Here is a 17,552-nt window from a genome sequence, read left to right as displayed (position 1 = left end):
CATGTGGCCTGGTTTTCACATGCTCCAAGCTCCCCCATGCTCTCGAGCAGCTGCAAAGCTGCTGCTGGGAGACTCTGACAGATATCCATCCATCCCTGCTGGGGGGGGAGCTCCTTGTCTGAGCCGGGGACTGAGATCGTGCTCTAAATGTCTTGCTAATGTGGTGTCTGATGTTCCTCTTACACTAATCTCTTAATCTTTCTGCTTCTTCATCAAAAGCACTCCAGCCCAGAAGAAAGCCAAATCAGTATTTCAGATGTTTTAAGAGCTCTTCGTTATTATTCAGGCTGGGCAAGACCTTTTTGGGTGTTGTGATTCAAGGCCCTGGGAGTGCCTGGAGGAGCTTGGGCTGTTTCTTTTTCCAAGCATTTCAAGGAGATCACAGTTCCTTAGTGACTATTGCATGTGCACTGCCTGGAGAAGACAGTGCAGAAACATTCCCTAATGCTCAGGAAATCTTTCTTGAGCCATGATCTGCAATGTCTGGCCCAAGGACTTGACAGCTCACCCAGGATTTGAGGACAGGCTAAAAGAAAGCTGTCCTTAACTCATCCATACCCAGGGTCCTGTGCCAGAAAGTGGTAATGCCAGCCCAGTGCTGGCAGACAAGTGGCCTTAACAAGCCTTACAGTATTCCTTGTCTTACCTGTTTGACCCCTCCAGATGAAGGCTTGTCTTACCCACTATCCTCATGTATCATTATGTGCAGGTTGGTTGCAGCCCACTAAAGCGAAGGCTCTAGAGTGTGTTTGTGCACAGACTCATGGAATAGACACAATTCCTTGTCCACGAAGGAAAAGCTTTGCCCTTTGCCAGTGGAAATGGAGGTGGTTAGAAAACAGGCTTGCCATGAGAGGAAAATATTCTATTTGAAAACAAATGAGCAAGAACTGGCAATTTTCTTTCTATTGTGGCTCAAGGAAATCCATGGATACAGATGTTTAAATATCTATTTCCTAATAATTTCTAAAGGCATGATTTTCACTGACCTTTTGAATTTAGCTTCATAATGAACACTTGGCTTGAATGCTGAAGGGAAAATTACCTTTGCAAGAGCATCACTTTTTCATTCTTGCATGTCAGCAAAGATATCCCCCCTGCCCCAAGTTAGAAACAAGAAACTTGCTTGAAAAATGATCTGATTTCAACAAATTGACATTTTTTTCCATGCCAGGTCTGCCACTGAAGCATTCTTGGTTCTTTGAGTCCTGAGTCTATGGCTTGGGACCCCCTGCTCTCCCTGGAGCTTTCAATACTATCTGTCAGCTCCACTGGGTGCAACTGGGAGCCAGATTAGCTCATTATTTTCCCAGCATTATTGTCCCACTTTCCAGCTGCTGGATTCCTCAAGGGCTTTATTCAAGTGTTACTCCCAGTCCTGGAACCCTTTTTCTCCCTGGGATCTTCAGATGGTTTTAATGTGTTTATGAGACCACCTTCTGTGTCCCGAGCAATTTCCATTCCATCCCAGCTATCTACAAAATGGCTCTATTATCAGCTTGAAGGTGATAGACATTTTGGGACACCACGGTCAGTCCAATTTAGACATTATTCCATAAAGATTATAACCCCTTTAGATTTTATGATTCATCCTTCAGAAGATTTATTTTTGTATTTTCCTTTCCAGTCTTCATTACAACCAAAGAAAAGCCAAATTGCACATCCTTGATGGGCTCAGAGCTCTGATAGGCACAGAGGTTAGGCAATCTCTGTCCTCGGGCTGTCTAAATGGGTTTCTAATTGCGTTAGATCTTGCTATGAGTTAGATAAATTCGATCTGACCAGGCAGGTTGGCACCGGGCTTTGGCGGCTTCTTTGAGCATCATGCAAATTTCAGGAGGCTTCAGGGCACCCATGTGGAGTCAGCCCACATTTTACCCAGATTTATTCATTAAATAGTGCCTCGGGATCTGCTGTCCATTTTAGGATGGCTGCTCTGCTATCATTATTTCAGCAGGACTTGCAGCACCTCTCTTCTTGTCTGCAAGGTCAGCACTTGCTAATGGCCAGCGATGGATGCCATGCAAAGGGACACTTAGAAGAGTGAGCAATTGCTTTTAACATAGCTTGGGAGGTGTGATTCCCATGGAGTCCTCTGCATCTTTCCTCCAGTTATGGATTCCTTCTGTAACTTGTTTGTGAGCAGTGAAACATCTAAAGGGTTGTTGGGAACAACCCTCACATCGGACACTGGGTAGGGATGGACACAAGGCTTCATGGGCAGAGAACAGCCATTAAAGAAGACTTCATTAACACAGAATCACTAGGGTTGGGAAGGACCTTAATGCTCATCCAGTTCCAACCCCCTGTCATGAGCAGAGACACCTTCCACTAGAGCAGGTTACTCAAACATCAAATGGACCAGAACAGTCATCCCTGTTGCTAATGTGCCTTCTGCAGCCACAGGAGGTGACCCCAGCAAATCACCAGACTGGCAGATCAGAAAGCTGGGCCTTTAGGTCTGCTGGTGGTTGTGTCCAGAGTTATCAGTGCTTGTTTTGGGTATACCACCTTCAGTGAGGGAATTCTGGGAGGTCTGAATGGTCCTTTTGAATGCAGGAGGTGCACAGAAAACACCTTTGCTTAGGGCTGGTTCTGTCTCCCTCCATTGTTAGTGCTGGCTGGAGCTCCAGGCAGGCAGTTATCCTGCCTGGTTGCTCCAACCTTCCTTTGTCCGAAGCAGGCAGAGTTACTGGGACCCATTCCCTTGCTCTACATAAGCTCTTTCCTCAATTCCTTCATGTTGTGCTGGAAAGGAGCAAGCCAGTACTGCTGGGAACTGCAGCTCTGCCGTGGTTTGGTCCACTTTAAGAAGCAACAATTAACCCTTGTGTATCTGAACATCGGGACCTGGCAATGCTGTGGCAAGGCAGGGAGGTACCTCTGGGGCAGACAGGATTCCCAGACCATGAAGAGGGCCAGAGGGAGAAGCACAACCCTTGAGGAGCAGAGGGTTACCATAGGTGCAAGGAGAATGATGCCAAGCTGCAGTGGCATTTATCTTTGCTGCTCACTGCTCTCCCTCATCGCTCTGCTCTGCCTGGTGCCACGTATCACAGTGAGCTCTTTACATCATGTGCAGGTGATGCAGGTCTGGCAGCCCCAGGTATGAGGGTGAGTGCAGGAGAAATGAGGGATGCTTTTGGGGAGGTTTCTTCTCCAAATGTCAGTGCATGGCTGGTTGGTGACCTGCTGGGGTAGCACAGGGAGTGATTGGAAGAGCAATCTGCTCTGAGTCCTTCTTCACCCCCAAGCACCAGCAGAAGCTGTTGCTCAGATGAGCTGTAAAATGGTCGACTGCTATGGCAATGAGCTTGTGTCCGGTTTCCTAGAGCCAGAGCGTTGCCCTGGATGGCTTTTGGCAATTCAGGTCCAGCTTTCCTTGCGGCTTGCCCTGGTTTCCATGGGCATAGTATTCCCATCAGCCTCCTGCTCTGAAGCCTGTGTTGCACTGTGCTGGAGCTGTGCTCCTCTCCAGACATGACACTAGCAAATATAATCATTCCCACATGCTGCAAAGCCTCCCTACATGAAAAGTGCAGTTTGGGGCACTATCTCTGGGCTCATCTTTCTGGGCTCTTTCACAGTAACCAGGGATGTTCTGTAGCTCCAGGTTGGTCTGTAAAAGAGAAGGGCTCATGAATGAGTCTGGAGTTGACTAACTCGTGGGCTACAATGGCTCCCTTGTCACTTATTTTTATATTCTGGGCATTTGGTCTGACATTGCCTTTCACTTGCAGCCCTGTGAGTTGCTGCATTGTGGCGGCTGTTGGGGAAGCAAGCTCCTTTGGCAGCTGGCTGAAAGGCCGTTGAGGCTCCTGGCATGTGGGAAGGCGCAGGAGCAATTGGAAGCTGCCAGATGAGCCCATTAGCCGCGGATCCTGCTTTCGGATCAGCAGCTAATGGCATTGAAATATCAACATTGTAGTTATCAATGTTGATATTTCCACCACTCTTGTGTTCATCGAAGCTCGGGGGGTGGAGCAGAGCAGCTCATCTCCATGGGGGCTGTTCTGCACCATTCCTGATAGCAGGAAAAGTGTGCCTGGGGTGGATTTTAAGGTTTCCTTTGTGAACAGCACAAATTCAGGCCTGTCAGATGGGGACCAGCATCTCCTGCTGCTTGGCACATGTGGTCTGCACAGGGGGTGATGCTGCGTGTTTGTGGGAGCTGGTGCAACACCCACAGCCCTGATACTTCATAGCACTGCTGTCATTTAGGCTGTTTGTTTTCCCTGGGTTTAGCAAGGAGAATCATCTTGGTGCAGGTCTCCATGAGGGATGAGGCAGGAGAGAGCAGAGTGTGGCTGAGGAGGGATGGGGACCCTTAGTCCCCCTGTAGCATCCATGGGTGGGGACCCTTAAGGTGGAGATCATCAGAACAGAGGAGCCTTGGTCTAGTGTGAGGGCTCCCTGCCCATGGCAGGGGGTTGGAACTGGGTGATCTTTAGGTCCTTTCCAACCCAAACCGTTCTATGATTCTATGGCAGAGACTGGTGTTGGGGGTTTCAGAGTGTGCTACCAGGCTGGGGTATGCTTTTAGGGAGAAAATGGCTTATTTAAACAAGCCCCTGCTACTGTCAGGCCCCAAAACCAGAACTGAGGGTGTGATCCTGTCCTCCTCACTGCAGAAACGCTGGTGCAGAGCTAGACCAGGCACAGGGGAGGGCAGCAAGGCTGGCCCGACCTCCCTGGTATCTGCAGGAGGACAGGCTGCACATAGCCACGCGCTGCAGCTCACAGAGGACACGGCGGAGCGGGATGCAGCGCGGATGTGTGAAATTGGAAAGGGGTAGAGCGAGGAGCAATTACTCATGTTTCCTCATCACCCTGCAGGCAGGAGGATTTCAAGGAAAAATTACCAGGCAGCAGATGTAAAACCAAAGGGAAGTGCTTTTTTTGCTTAGCACACGGGCAGAGAGTTCACTGCTGCAGGATGCTGCTGAGGCCAAAAGCAGGCGTGGAGTCAGAGAAGAGCGAATGCATTTCACAGAGAATGGGGGGCATTAAATGTATGAGCTGCAAACAGTTCCTTGCTCAGGGAAAAAACCTGAGCTGCAGCACAGCAGAAACCCACAGGATTTACCAGGGGATGAATGTCTTCATCAGAGCATCCACTGCTGCTGGAGGCAGCCATTGGTGCTGGTGCTCCCTGCAGAAAGTGCAGGGGGGGGGAATAGGGGCTCATTTGCTCCTTGGATGTAGAGACTGGTGCAGGCAAGTCTCCCTGTTGGGGATATAAAAGCAGGCACCGGGGAGCCCTTGAAAGGAGTTTTTCTCGGAGCCACAATTTCTCAGCTAAGAAAATAGGCAGCTTTGCCCCAAATCCCTGTTCTAGTGCAGTAGCAAAGTGGAGACAGCAGTTAGAAACAGCAAAACAATAGATGGGGGAAGGAGGGAGGAAAAGGGAAGGGAGTGTATGGCAATTAGTAGAAATGAATGGTTATGGAGTGTAGAGAATTGACAAGGAAAGCCAAAGACATTGGGGGAAAATCAATTCTGACAAGCTGAACGCAGTAAGGAGTGCTTTAAAAAATGTGCTAGCAAGAGGTGGAATCCAGGAACTGTCATTCCCAAATGGAGATTGCAAAATGGTTAATTATGTAGGAAAAATGCAAACGTATTCAATAAATAGTTCTGGTAATTTGGACTGAGACATAACAACGTAGGATGCAGTACCTGCCAGTGTGCTGAGAACCAGGTTTGGTTCAACACTGAACACACTCCTGGAAGAGTGAAGTTTGAAATAATAGGGTCAAATAGTTTGTGCCAAAGAGTCTTGAAAGGGCTAGAGTAGGAGCTGTCTGATCTGGGGGTGTTAATGGAGCTAAGGACCCCAGGATGGGCCAGCTGGAACAGTGATGGGATGCTGCGTGCAGTGCATGCTGTCCTCACCAGCCCCAGGGAGTGACTGGATTAATAGCTGAGGCAGGAAACTCAGTGATGGAAATAGCATTGACGTCAGTCAACGCAGTTTGATGGGAAGGGATATTGGGCAGTGGCGTTATGTGACAGGTCCAGTTCTTAAACCTTTCCTTAGGCATCTGCTCCTGCCCACGGTGAGGAACAGGACCTGCTCTAGGCATACCTGCGGGTCTGAAGCAGCAGATCTGGTTTAATGTTGGTGGAAGATTACAGCGTGCAGCTGATCGACTTGGAGCTGGGTGAAGATGCCGAGTTGATAATGCATTATGCTATTATTATTATTACTTTGCATCAGCACTCCTCATTAGAAGCAAAGCATTGTTAGCTAGATGAAGATCTGGTTTATCAACAGCTTAGTGAAGAAAGGCAGTTGTAGGTTGGGAATCCTCATGGAATGAGGTTCTCCTGGAGGAGCTCTTGAGCAGTAGCACTGTGTCCGCTGCCATTCAGTGTTGTAATCAACGATCTGGAAGTAAATATAAAATCACCACTGATAAAATTTGCAGCTGACACAGAGATTGGTGGAGTGGAGATCATGATGAGGATAGAGCAGTCATGCAGAGCAATCCAGATTGCTTGGTAAACTGGGCCCATTTAAACAAAGTGCATTTTAACACAGCCAAATGCAAAGCTTGGATTTGTGAAATAGGCAATGCTGGTTTATATCATGGAAAGCACTGACTTTAAAATGGATTTAAGGGTCACACTGCATGAGTAGCTCAGTGTGAGCACTCACAGTGCTCCCACCAAAACGTTATTACAGTCCTAGGATGCAAAACCCTGAGAGGAAGGAGAAGCAAGGTTCTGCAGACAGCCCCAGTGAGATGGCACAAGCAGCTCTGCAGGGATTACCACTGAGGAGGAATAGGGAAGAATTGGGGCAAGTAAGATGAAGATCACAGAACTGATTTGCTGGCTTGCAGGTTGAGACATAAGGAACCCGGGTTGTTTTACTCCTCAAAAAGAAGATTGAGACGTGCCTTGATCACACTGTACAAGCAACTTCTTGTGTAGGAAATGCTGTGTGCTGAAAGGCTCTTTAACCTCGCAGGGAAAGGTCAATCAAAACCCAATTGCTGTAAGTCAGTGCCAGACAAATTGATTCAGTGTCTTTCTGTGACTTCAGAGCAAGGCTCTCCGGGTGGAGAGCTTCAGCCAGGCACAAGCTGCCAGGGCTGTGTAGAGGACAAGGGTGGAAATAACCCCATGAATGCCATGCAGGGTTGGAGGGGAGTGGGGTTGAGTGTGGATTGCTGTGCAGTGAGAAGAGCCCATTTGAGGGCTGCCAGGCAGGGTCTGACATTTAAAAGAGGTGGTTTTTAGGTAAAAGTGATGCTATTTGGAAGTGGGCCCCTCAGGGGAGGGATAGTAGCTGTCACAGGCTGGGTTTCTGAGGCTGTTTGTATTATTGCAGGCACCCCAAGGAGCTCTGGCTGCTTGTCTGGGGTTTTACAAGCACGGAGAGAAAGCAAAAGCATTGAGATGTGTAGATGTGGCATTTACAAGGACATGGTTTAGTGGTGGACTTGGCAGGGTTGGGTTTGCAGTTGGACTTGATGATCTTAAAGGTCTTTTCCAATCTAAATGATTCTGTGATTCAACGAGCCCCAGTGATGAAGAAGCAGTCTCAGCCAGGCACTCGGAGTACAGGAGGAAGCAGTGGTGGGATAGCATTGCCTGGCATGGTGACATGACGAAGAAATCCTTTACAACAAGGGTGGTAAAACACAGGTTTTACCTGTAGTGGTGGATGAGCCATCACTGGAGACATTCCAGGCCAGGCTGGATGTGGTTCTGGGCAAGCTGATCTAGTGGAAGATGTCCCTGCTCATTGCAGGGGGAAGGTTGGACTGGATGAGCTTTGAAGGTTCCTTCCAACCCAAACCGTTCTATGGTTCTATGTTGGGCAGTGAGGTCTGCACAGTGAAGGCTTTTGCAAGGTTCTATGCAGCTGCAGAGCCTATAGAGGTAGGATGTCCTCTGTAGGGTCATTGCATGCAGTGGGCAGGACTGCCCTGACCTCAGCTCCTCCTGGGAGGTTCTTGCCTATCCCTTCATGAAGACTGCACTTCTGCTTTGGCAATCTGTTGGCAATCTAAGCTAACCTACCACTGCATTTTCTTCTGTAGTGGCTAACCTTGGTCTTTGCTGCTGCAAGTAAAGGCCATTCCTTCCTGTCTGTCTGTGGCCAAAAGCAGCCATAAAAGCCTTTGCAGAAGGTTTTTATGAGCTTGAGGAGTGCTGTGTCTTTTCCACCCTTAGCCCTCTCCTCCCCAAACCAGGTTCCTCAATCTTATTACCATTACTTACTACTTGTTTCTATTCCCCTGGTGCACATGTTCTCAAAGGCAGTGCCCAGCCTGGACACAGCTCTGCCTCTGCAGCCCTGCTTGAGCCCTGCAGAGCAAACACATCCCTGCGTGACTCCAGGACAAAGCTACTGTTTGCACATCCCAATATAGATGCATTTGTTGGTGTGAGATTGACACGTTGATGGATCATCAACCCAGGATCTGTGGTAACCCCCAGTCCCTCAGCCAACCTGCTGCTTGTGCGGTGTGCAAATGTGACAGATCTATTCCACATCTGCCAGCCAAGCAGGTAATGGAAATACAGGCTGGAGGGACTCGGGACACAACCCAAAGAGTTTCATTTGATGCATCGTCCCAGCTGAAAGGCCTGTCTGCAGTAATTACTTTTTGACTCCAACATTCTGAATGCCTCCCATCCACCCTGCAGTGAATTGCACTATATTACCCAAGCACAGTACTATGCTGCTCCTACACTGTTTTTCCTGCATTACTTAGGGAGAACATCATCTAAAACAGTGTCAAAAACTTCCTCAAGTCAAGACATAACATTTACTGCTCCTCCTTCATCCACGAGGCCTGATGTCTTTTCAAAGGAAGGAGTTCAATGGCTTGACATGTTTGTTTGTGACAAACCTACAGTGGCTGTTACTCATTTTCTTGTTATCTTGTAGGTACTTACAAAGAGTTCTTTTATCTGTTTCAGTATTTTTCCAGGAACTGAAATTAAGCTAACTGCTTTATAATTCTCCAGCTCTTCTTTTTTCTCCTCTTTAAAGACAGGTGCTATTTTAGATCACTTCCAGGCTTCTGGAAGCTCCCTGATTCTCTACAAATTCTTTTTAAAAAATATAAAAGGCAAAAAAAAAAAAAAGCACCAAAAAAAGCCATAACACCTCTGAAGTGACTTAAATCAGGTCTCTAAGCATCTGGGGTGAATTTAATCAGGTCCAACCAACCTAAAAAGCAGCTTAACTCATCTAAATGCTCCCTGTGTGTTCCTTCCCTCCTTTAGGCTCAGTTCCTTCCCCTTCCTCGTTGGTGGTACATGTGTGGGATGCCCAGTTGCCACTCAGTTGTAGTCAAGACATCAGCCTAAATGGTGTGTTAGTTCCTCTCTATCCTGACTGCCTTCAGATCCCCATCAAATAGCTCCTCTCTTGGGCTCCCTCCTATGTTTATGGGCAATTTTGTGCCTTTTCCCTCTCTCTTGGTGTGTTTCTCATTCTCAGCACTCCTCATCCTGCTCTTGCCCTATGAACTCCTGCTACCCCTTCCACTCCTCAGTAATCACCACAAAGAAGGATTTTATGGAAGGGTTTGGAGGAGGATAATGATGTAGCTTAATGGTTGCTTGCAGGCAGCTCCTCCCAAGCATGAGGCAATGCTGGGGAGAGAAAGTGTAAAGCAGGGTCACTGAAACGTTTAACAAGCAGACAAAAGATGCGGACATGACCCTTGAATCTCTTGGGATGAGAGATAGTGTCAGGTCAGAGGCTGGAAAGTGCAGGATGGAGTAACCAGCTCTCTGTGCTGGGAAGTGAACCCATCAGAGAGGCTTTTGGGTGGGCTCAGACAGGTGGGTCTCTGAGGTGGTGTCTCTGAGAGCACCCAGGGTGCATGCAGAGTCCGAGTGCCAAGATGTAGGATGCGGTGAGTGCCAGTAATTCAGGATGCTGCGCTAATGGGGGACCTTGCCTGTGATGGGAGAAGGCATCTGCCCAGGTTTGTGTCTGGAAGAGGAAGCTGGGGCACAAGCCATGGAGGGAGCTGCTGGGTCAGAGGTGCAAGGTGTGCTCCCTGCGTGTTCTGGTGTCTGATGGGTGCTTCAGCCTGGGGTGGAGCCCCACAGATGTGACTGTGTGGGGTTGGTGATGGACCCTGCTGGTGCTGGGAGCACTGGGCAGGAGCACTCTGCCTGACCCCCCTTTGCTTTGGGTGGGTGATACAACAGCTTTTTTCTTCTCTCCCAGTTACCTCATCGCCGAGTGACGTTCTCTGCAACCAGCCAGGCTCAGGACCTGCAGGATCCCTCCCAGCACAGCTACTACGACAGTGGGCTGGAGGAGTCAGAGACCCCGAGCAGCAAATCATCGTCAGGGCCCCGCATTGGGCCACTGGCCCTGCCTGAGGACCACTATGAACGCACCACACCCGATGGCAGCATTGGGGAGATGGAGCACCCTGAGAACGGTACGTGTGTGCCGCACGCGTGCCTGCCCCATCCCAGGGACCCTGCGTCAGGGCTCTCCATCCCCAGTGCTGCACCTCCCCTGGTGCGGTGGGATGGGGAGAGGAGCTCAGGGGGGACAGGCTTGCCATGTAGGGCTGGGAGGCTGGAGAAGAGGTGAGGCTTAAAGCGAGAGAGCAACAAGGACATGGTGGGGATGGGAGAGGTGGGTGAGGGGGAGGAGGTCAGGGGGAATAGGAAGAGTTGAGGAGGAAGATGGGTTTGGCAAGAGGCAGAGGGATTTGGAATGATGTAGACAGGGGACCCAACAGGATAGTCCGAGGTGGCAGCACAGGCAGCAATGGAGGGGGTTTGTAGCCCAGCCGATGGTGAGCTCATGTGCCACAGTCAAGTGGTCCCACGGGTGCCCCATGGCAGGGCAGGGATGTAGGGGTGGCCGGGGTGTGATGAAGCTCTGTGCTGTGGTGGGTGTTGGAGCTAGGGGAGTTTCCCAGGGAGCAGAGGGGGAGAGCTCAGTGGCACAGGCTGGGGTGAGGAGATAGGTGAGGATCAGGGAGTGTGGTCATGGCAAACCCAAGAGTGAGCTCCTGCTCAGGGTCTCCTTTACCTGAGGTCCCCACCGGGGGTGTCTGCAGTCTCACCGCGGCAGAGCTGGCTTCCCCCTGCCCTGGCACAGCTTCAACCCCTTGTGCTGCCTCTGTGCTGCCTGCCTGACTACCCCCAGTGAGCCCACTCTCCAAGCTATCTTCTCTAGCCAGCTTAAGTTGCTTCCTTGGATTTGGCTCTGGCTGTGCACATAACATTCCTGTACCTGCTGCCTTCTGTGCTCTTGTACTGAGGGGAGGTTGCAGTGGGGCTGGCAAGCTCAGAGAAACCTCTGGGAGGGAAAAGAGGATGTGCAGAGTGTTCTCCTGAAATCTTGTACTTCTGGAGCATCCTTGACTCTGGGACAGGTCTGTACATGGTGTGAAAAGGGCTGAGAGTGTGTTCAGCTGGTCCAGGGAGCTGCAAACCTGCTGGGCCTCCCTACCAAGGAATACATGGGGCCCAGGGTAGCCCCTGGTCTTGAAGGTCTCTTGGAACATCTCTTCCTTCTTCCCGGATTAGTTCCTGGAGTAACACTGGAGTTTGTTATGCTATAACCATTGAAGTAAGGCATGGTGCTGCCAGGTCTGGCAGGGCTCCCAAATCCATATTGCTCTTGCAATATGAGGTATTCTCCTGTCTAGGAGTGTTGTGCAGATCATTTTCTTCCCAAAAGTACCAGCCAGTCAACTGGGAAGTGTGAAGAGGCTCCTGGAGTCCTGGCACAGGACAACAGCACTGGAATTCCTAAGTTCCCTTAGAGTATAAGCTTGTACCTACAAGAGAGGCTTGAAGGGCATGTGGGCAAGGAGATGCTACATGGCTGTGCTGAAGGATATAAAAGGGCAGTGGTGATGATGGGCCTGGAAGAGCAAAGTTTGAGCCCCTGGAGGTGACAAGCAACCCAGAGGTGATGAGGGAGGAGCAGGGCTCAAAGCAGAAAGGAAAAGCCAGGTGGAAGGGGCTTGGAACAGCTGCTCCAGTGGAAGGTGTTCCTGTCTGTGGCAGGGGTTGGAACTGCATGAGCTTTAAGGTCCCTTCCAACACAAACCATTCCATGATTCTATGAAAGAGAACAGGACCTGGACAATCTGCAGCAGGAGATGGAGGGCAGAAAAGTCTGCCTGTGCTGCTTGACATGTTCATTGTTTGCCCAGTGGGGATGAGCAGACCCAAGGAAGGCTAGGCAATAGTGCCTAGAGCTGTGACTCTCAGGGACAGAGCGTTCAGGCATGTGCCCACAGCATCACAAACCCAACCTGCCCTATAAATTAGGCAGCTCGCTTTGCACATGACACCCTGTGTATGTTTGCAGCACCACACACCCATCCACAACCATCCACATATGATACAGGGTGTGCAGAGGCTCCTAGGGATGACTGTAACCCTGTTCTGCTCTCCATCCCCCAGCTTGTCCTGTCTTGGTTCCCCTCACATGGCAGTGCTTTGAAGTCAGGCTCCAGTGCCTCCAGCAGCCCTCCTGACCTGTATAAACCAGGATCAGTGCAGAGGGCATGGCAGGCCAATGCTCTGGGGAATCCACCAGCATTAACCCTAGGTGGTCCTGGTGCTCTGCAGGTAATCTGGCAAGGACAGCTCAATGAACCTTAGGGGCTGGGGTCAGCATCGTGATCCATTAAGTAGGCACCAGGTCAGGCGATTTGGAGATTAGGAGATACTGGTCATGTTAGATCTGTTCATTAGAATAGGGTTTCCCATGGTTCTCCTGCCTGAGATGTGGCACATCAGACACCTCCCTGGTGCAAACAAGATGTCTCTGCCTTGTTTGAACAGAGAATGGTCGTATCTTCCTTCCTGCAAAGAGCCTCCAGTGATATGGGACCATCATAACCTTTTAGGGAACTGTCTCACCATGCCCTTGTCTCGGCTTCTGAAGCAGCACCAGCTCCTCAAAGAGATCAGATATTGTTCTTTGTGAATCTGGGAAGACTAAGCCATCCTTGACCTTATATTAAACTGAAGAGATGAGTTGGATCCCACACACCCTATCTCGTGGCATGAGCGCAAGACTGACACGACTGTGCATTTTCTAGGCTTTCATCTAGTTATAAATATCCAACATAACAGGGCTTCCATTGCTTTCTCCAGGAGATTATCCCTGCAGCCGAACCAATCTGATAAGCAAGTATGCAAGGCTATTTATAGCTCTTCAACTGGAAGACAGATCCATGCCTTTTCTTTGTAGATGGTTCTTCACTTGATTAACACACATATCAGTGTCCTCCTTTTTTGGACACTTGACTGTGCAGACTGCAGTAAAATGCTGTATTGCAGGGGCTGAGCCAGGTCCTTTTCAGGAGGAATTATGATGCTTCTGATGAAGACTTCTCCAGTATCTTGGCACTGATGTGCCAGCTCCTCACTCATCCCAGGCATTTGTCATCGCTGGTATTTTACCTAGCTGCCCACTGTTTCCTCCCCAACATTTTGCCATGCTGTTATCCGCTTCTGTGGGGTACACTGAGCTGGGAACTGAGCTTAGTCTCCCACTTGGCCACCCGTTGCTTTTGCTAAAGACATCTGCTCCCCCTGCATCACAGATTTGCTTTAGTTGGAGGAGCCTGGGAGTGATTCTGCTCTGCAGAGGATGTGCCCTGCCATAATGCATGCAGAGCTTGGATGATGAAAGTGCCAGTCTCTCTCCATTGACGATGGAGACAATTTAGTAAGATTACAGGACCAAATATGTGCAATTTAGGAACCGTTACATCAAGGCTGTTTCGCTCTGTCCCTGTGTGGTACAGAGCTACCTGATGATGTATTGCATGAAGTCGTTCTGAATTCAGCCCACAGAACAGGGACAAATGTTTAAATTGCTTTATCGCCATTATTTAAAGTGGGCACCCCATGCCATTTTTAATGCATGCCATCACAACCCCGCACTGAATATGTAATTAACGATCATCTCCTGAGCTTTCACAATGCACTTAGTGCAGTAGTATCTGTACTTCACAGATGTTAATGAGTTTATCCTCGCAGCTCTCCTTCCAGGAAAAAGATTCCACCCTAGGTGGGGAATGAAACAGAAAATCATGATCTGCATTCTGAGATGGCTGCTAGCATTGGGTGACCCCTGGATGAGCTGCTGCAGCACCCCAGTGCTCCGAGCCATGGGGCAGGTGTCCAGGATGGCAAAGCTAAGGCTGCATTGGTTGTCTCTGGCATACAAGGTGTGAGCAGCATGGTTTTGGGACTGTGGCAGAGCTAAGTGTAAAACCCTCTCGCTCTGTTCATAGCCATAGGCTTTTCTGTTAAGACCAGTCTTTTTCTGATGGTCTCCTGCCTCCTTTGTACACCTCAGCACAGGTTGAGTGTAGGGATTGAGAGCATTGCCAGTGTTTGGCTGCTGAACTTCATTAAACCCTTTCAATCCAGATTATTGTTAGTTTCAAGAAAGACTGGTAGGTTTATGTAAGCCAGAAGGAGCAGCTTGTCTAACCCCTGTGTGACACAAGCCATAACATTCCACCCTCTGATTCCTTCATCTCACCATGGCTGAGAGGGAGCACTCCTTTGGAAAGGTCCCATTTTGATGGCAAATGGTAGCAAGTGTGCTGGTGATCCCTTCCAGTGGCACATCCTCTCTGCCCCCAGTTTCACATGCCTACAACTTGAATTCTGCTTGAGCTGCGCTAGCTGCCATTTAATTCCATTGAATCTTACAACATTAGGAGACACCTCACTCGATGCATACTTGTAGATCACATGCGAGCAAGTCAACATTTAAAGTTCCCTTTGATATGCTCAAAAACTGAATCAAGTCCCTCACTGTGAGCAGAGCCAAGACAGGATATTTTGGCAGCTGGGTCTCTCTTCCTTCCCTCCCACCTTTCCCTGCACTCCTCCCAGCCATTGCCATCTGCTCATGACGCCACCACAGACCTGCAGCCCCATTCTTGGGCAGCAGCAACAACATCTGGCGCATCTTGGATGTGTGTGCTGCTTTTTGGCAGCCCTAGCAATGGCAGCCTGGGGAGATATTTTCCTCCTGCTCCCCTTTGCTATGCTTCTGATTATAGTTCAGATCATCCCTTCCTTCATATCATTTTTTCTCTGCGTGATGGCCAATCTGCCAACAACCTTTTAGCGGTGTGGATGTGTCCAGATGATAGCCCACAGCTCTCAGCAGCACTCAGTGGCATCCATAGCAGCATCAGGCACAGAGATAATGTGACTGCTGGTGCTCGTCTTCATAGCCTCACAACAGGCATGTGTGTCCATCACACTCAAACAGAGCTACTGCTGCCTGGCACAGGGCTGTGTGCCCCCTGCAATACTGCAGCACCTAGGGAAGGTGGCTGGCCCACAAGAGGAGTCCCAAGACAACAGCCTCTTCTTACTGCTCATGGTGATGGGATGGATTTGCAGCCCTGGGCAGCCGCTACCTCTTGTCTTCTGCTTCGTGTCAGTCCAGTCATGAGCTTCTTTTTAAGGTTCTCGATGCTGTTATTGTTCAGTTCCTTCCAGCCAGCAGATGGGACCCAAAAAAAATGACTGTCTCTCTCCTCCTCTGGCAGTGAAGTCTCTGGATCTTAAAGCCTATTCTTTTTTTCTGCATTATCTGTAAATGTCCCTTTTGTCTTGCAGAAAGTGTTCCAAGCACATGTTCTGTCTGCAGATTTGTTTTCAAACATACCCTGCAGCACTTTTGCTTTGTTGCAGAGCACTGAGGAATGCTTTTGACTGGGTTTCTGTCTGGGCTGTAGGATTCAAGCAAGCTCTATGCTGTGTCCTGGTCAAATGCTGTGAACCCACATAGGTTGTCTGGTACATGGCTCTTACTGAAAGATCTCACACCTTGTAAGAGAACACTGAGAGTATGGCAGAGGGTAATATAAATGGTGCTGTCTGTGGAATAAAGAAAGGTGGTCTCTGGCTGGCACTGTGTCCCCTTTCCAGCTGAGAACCAGCAGGTCACACATCTAAGGGCTGTTGGCTTGGGTCTGACCAGTGCTTGGATTCCTCTCTAGCTGAAACATTGGGATTTTTTATAACTCATCCTTTTTAACACTGGTTGTTGACATCAGGGCTGGAATTACTTACTGTAGATGTTCTGTCATTACTAGTAGCTTCTGAGTCCTGCTCTTGTTTAGGGTACGCATCTTGTCTGAGACCATCTTCTGCATCTCATCTGCTTCTACAAATTACATCTGGGTTCCTCAATGATCTTCAGCTCTGCAGGCATCTGCATTTCTTCACAAGAAATCATGAGCTTCTCTTCTTTCTTCACTTAATGTTGGTTCATCCCCAAAGACAGCTTCTGATTCTCCTAATCACTACTGGAGAGAGATGTAGGGAAAGATTTTCATTGGGAGAGGCAACATCCGACAGATTGCAAATGGTCATGGATTACACCATCGCTATTTCAACACACCATTTCTGTCTGAGCTGTAACTGCAAACTTGTTCTCACCCTAATGTTTTTCTTCTCCATGTTTTCCAGCATTTATGCCTGGGTAAACTCTGTTACAACAGAGCTGTTTGGTCAGAGCACGTCAACCAGGTCACCTTCCTCACCTTAGTTGCACTGAGGAGCCCAGGGTAAACAGGGTACAGCTGGTTTCTCTTCCCCAGACTGAGTAACAACTACATTGCTACTAGCTACAGAGAATGCCTTTAATCCTCTCAAGACCTTCTAAGAAGGATGCTACTTGCTTCAGACATTGTCCAAAATAGCATTAATTATTTATTTGACAGGGTCTTTCTTGTCTCATAGGATTATGTGGTAGTGCGCCTGTAAGATTGTCCTCAGGTTCTCCAAAGAGCATCAGCAGATCCTGGACATCTCTAGAGGAGCTCTCTGAAGGACCTAAGTTTCCTTGTTGAATTTTGATTACGTTTTTCACCCTTTCTGTTCCTGAACTGTAGCTTCATTATGTGATTATGGAAAATCTAGGCAGGACAGTGGTTCTCAGTCAGTGCCTGAGGGACACAGAGCTTTGCATTTCGGTAGGAAGGTGCCTTATGCTGTAGAATATATAGATCCCTATGGCTGTACGTGTGCCTCCTGCATTTGAGACTGGATTGTTTGAGTTTTCTGCTATTCCTTGTGATCCTGGGCTGGGCTGTGACATCTTCTATTCCCTCTTGCTGTCTATGGCTAGACGATGGAAATGAGTGAATGTCATCTCCCTTCTTTTATGTCCTTCACATTCTCCCTGCTGTGAACCTACTGGAGGGAGAAAATCCTGACATTATTCTACATCTTTACTCTTTCTTCCATTTTCAAGCACCACCTACCATGATCCTCTCCCTGCACTATCATGAGAGCACATCATGGGGAGATGACCCTGCTCTAAACTTGCTGATTTACTGCATGATACTGCAGAGACCCCAGGCTTGGTCAATGTGTCAATGGTCAATGTGTCAATGGTCAATAGCCCAAACTCATCCTGCTTTTTGGAACCAAGCTTCCCTATTCACTCTCACTGGCAGGACATATACTCCTGCAGCCCTGGTGACATTGAAACAGGGAACTCTTCACCTTCACAAAGTGGCTGCAAGGTGAAGTACAGTTTTACT

General features: G+C 48.9%; 1 protein-coding gene across 2 annotated transcripts in view; it reads left to right on the top strand.

Annotated features, from left to right (window-relative positions):
* PCDH1 (protocadherin 1) overlaps nt 1–17,552 on the top strand; it is a 53,957-nt gene that overhangs the window by 16,582 nt on the left and 19,823 nt on the right. For both annotated transcript variants that reach the window (XM_034066572.1, XM_034066571.1), the window contains exon 4: nt 10,208–10,427. In XM_034066572.1, coding sequence (XP_033922463.1) covers nt 10,208–10,427 — 220 coding nt within the window. The remainder of the gene's footprint in view (nt 1–10,207; nt 10,428–17,552) is intronic.

The sequence above is a fragment of the Melopsittacus undulatus genome, chromosome 10 (genome assembly GCF_012275295.1).
Source record: "Melopsittacus undulatus isolate bMelUnd1 chromosome 10, bMelUnd1.mat.Z, whole genome shotgun sequence".
In the NCBI taxonomy this organism is placed as follows: Eukaryota; Metazoa; Chordata; class Aves; order Psittaciformes; family Psittaculidae; genus Melopsittacus; species Melopsittacus undulatus.
This window is presented reverse-complemented; position numbering and strand designations above follow the sequence as displayed.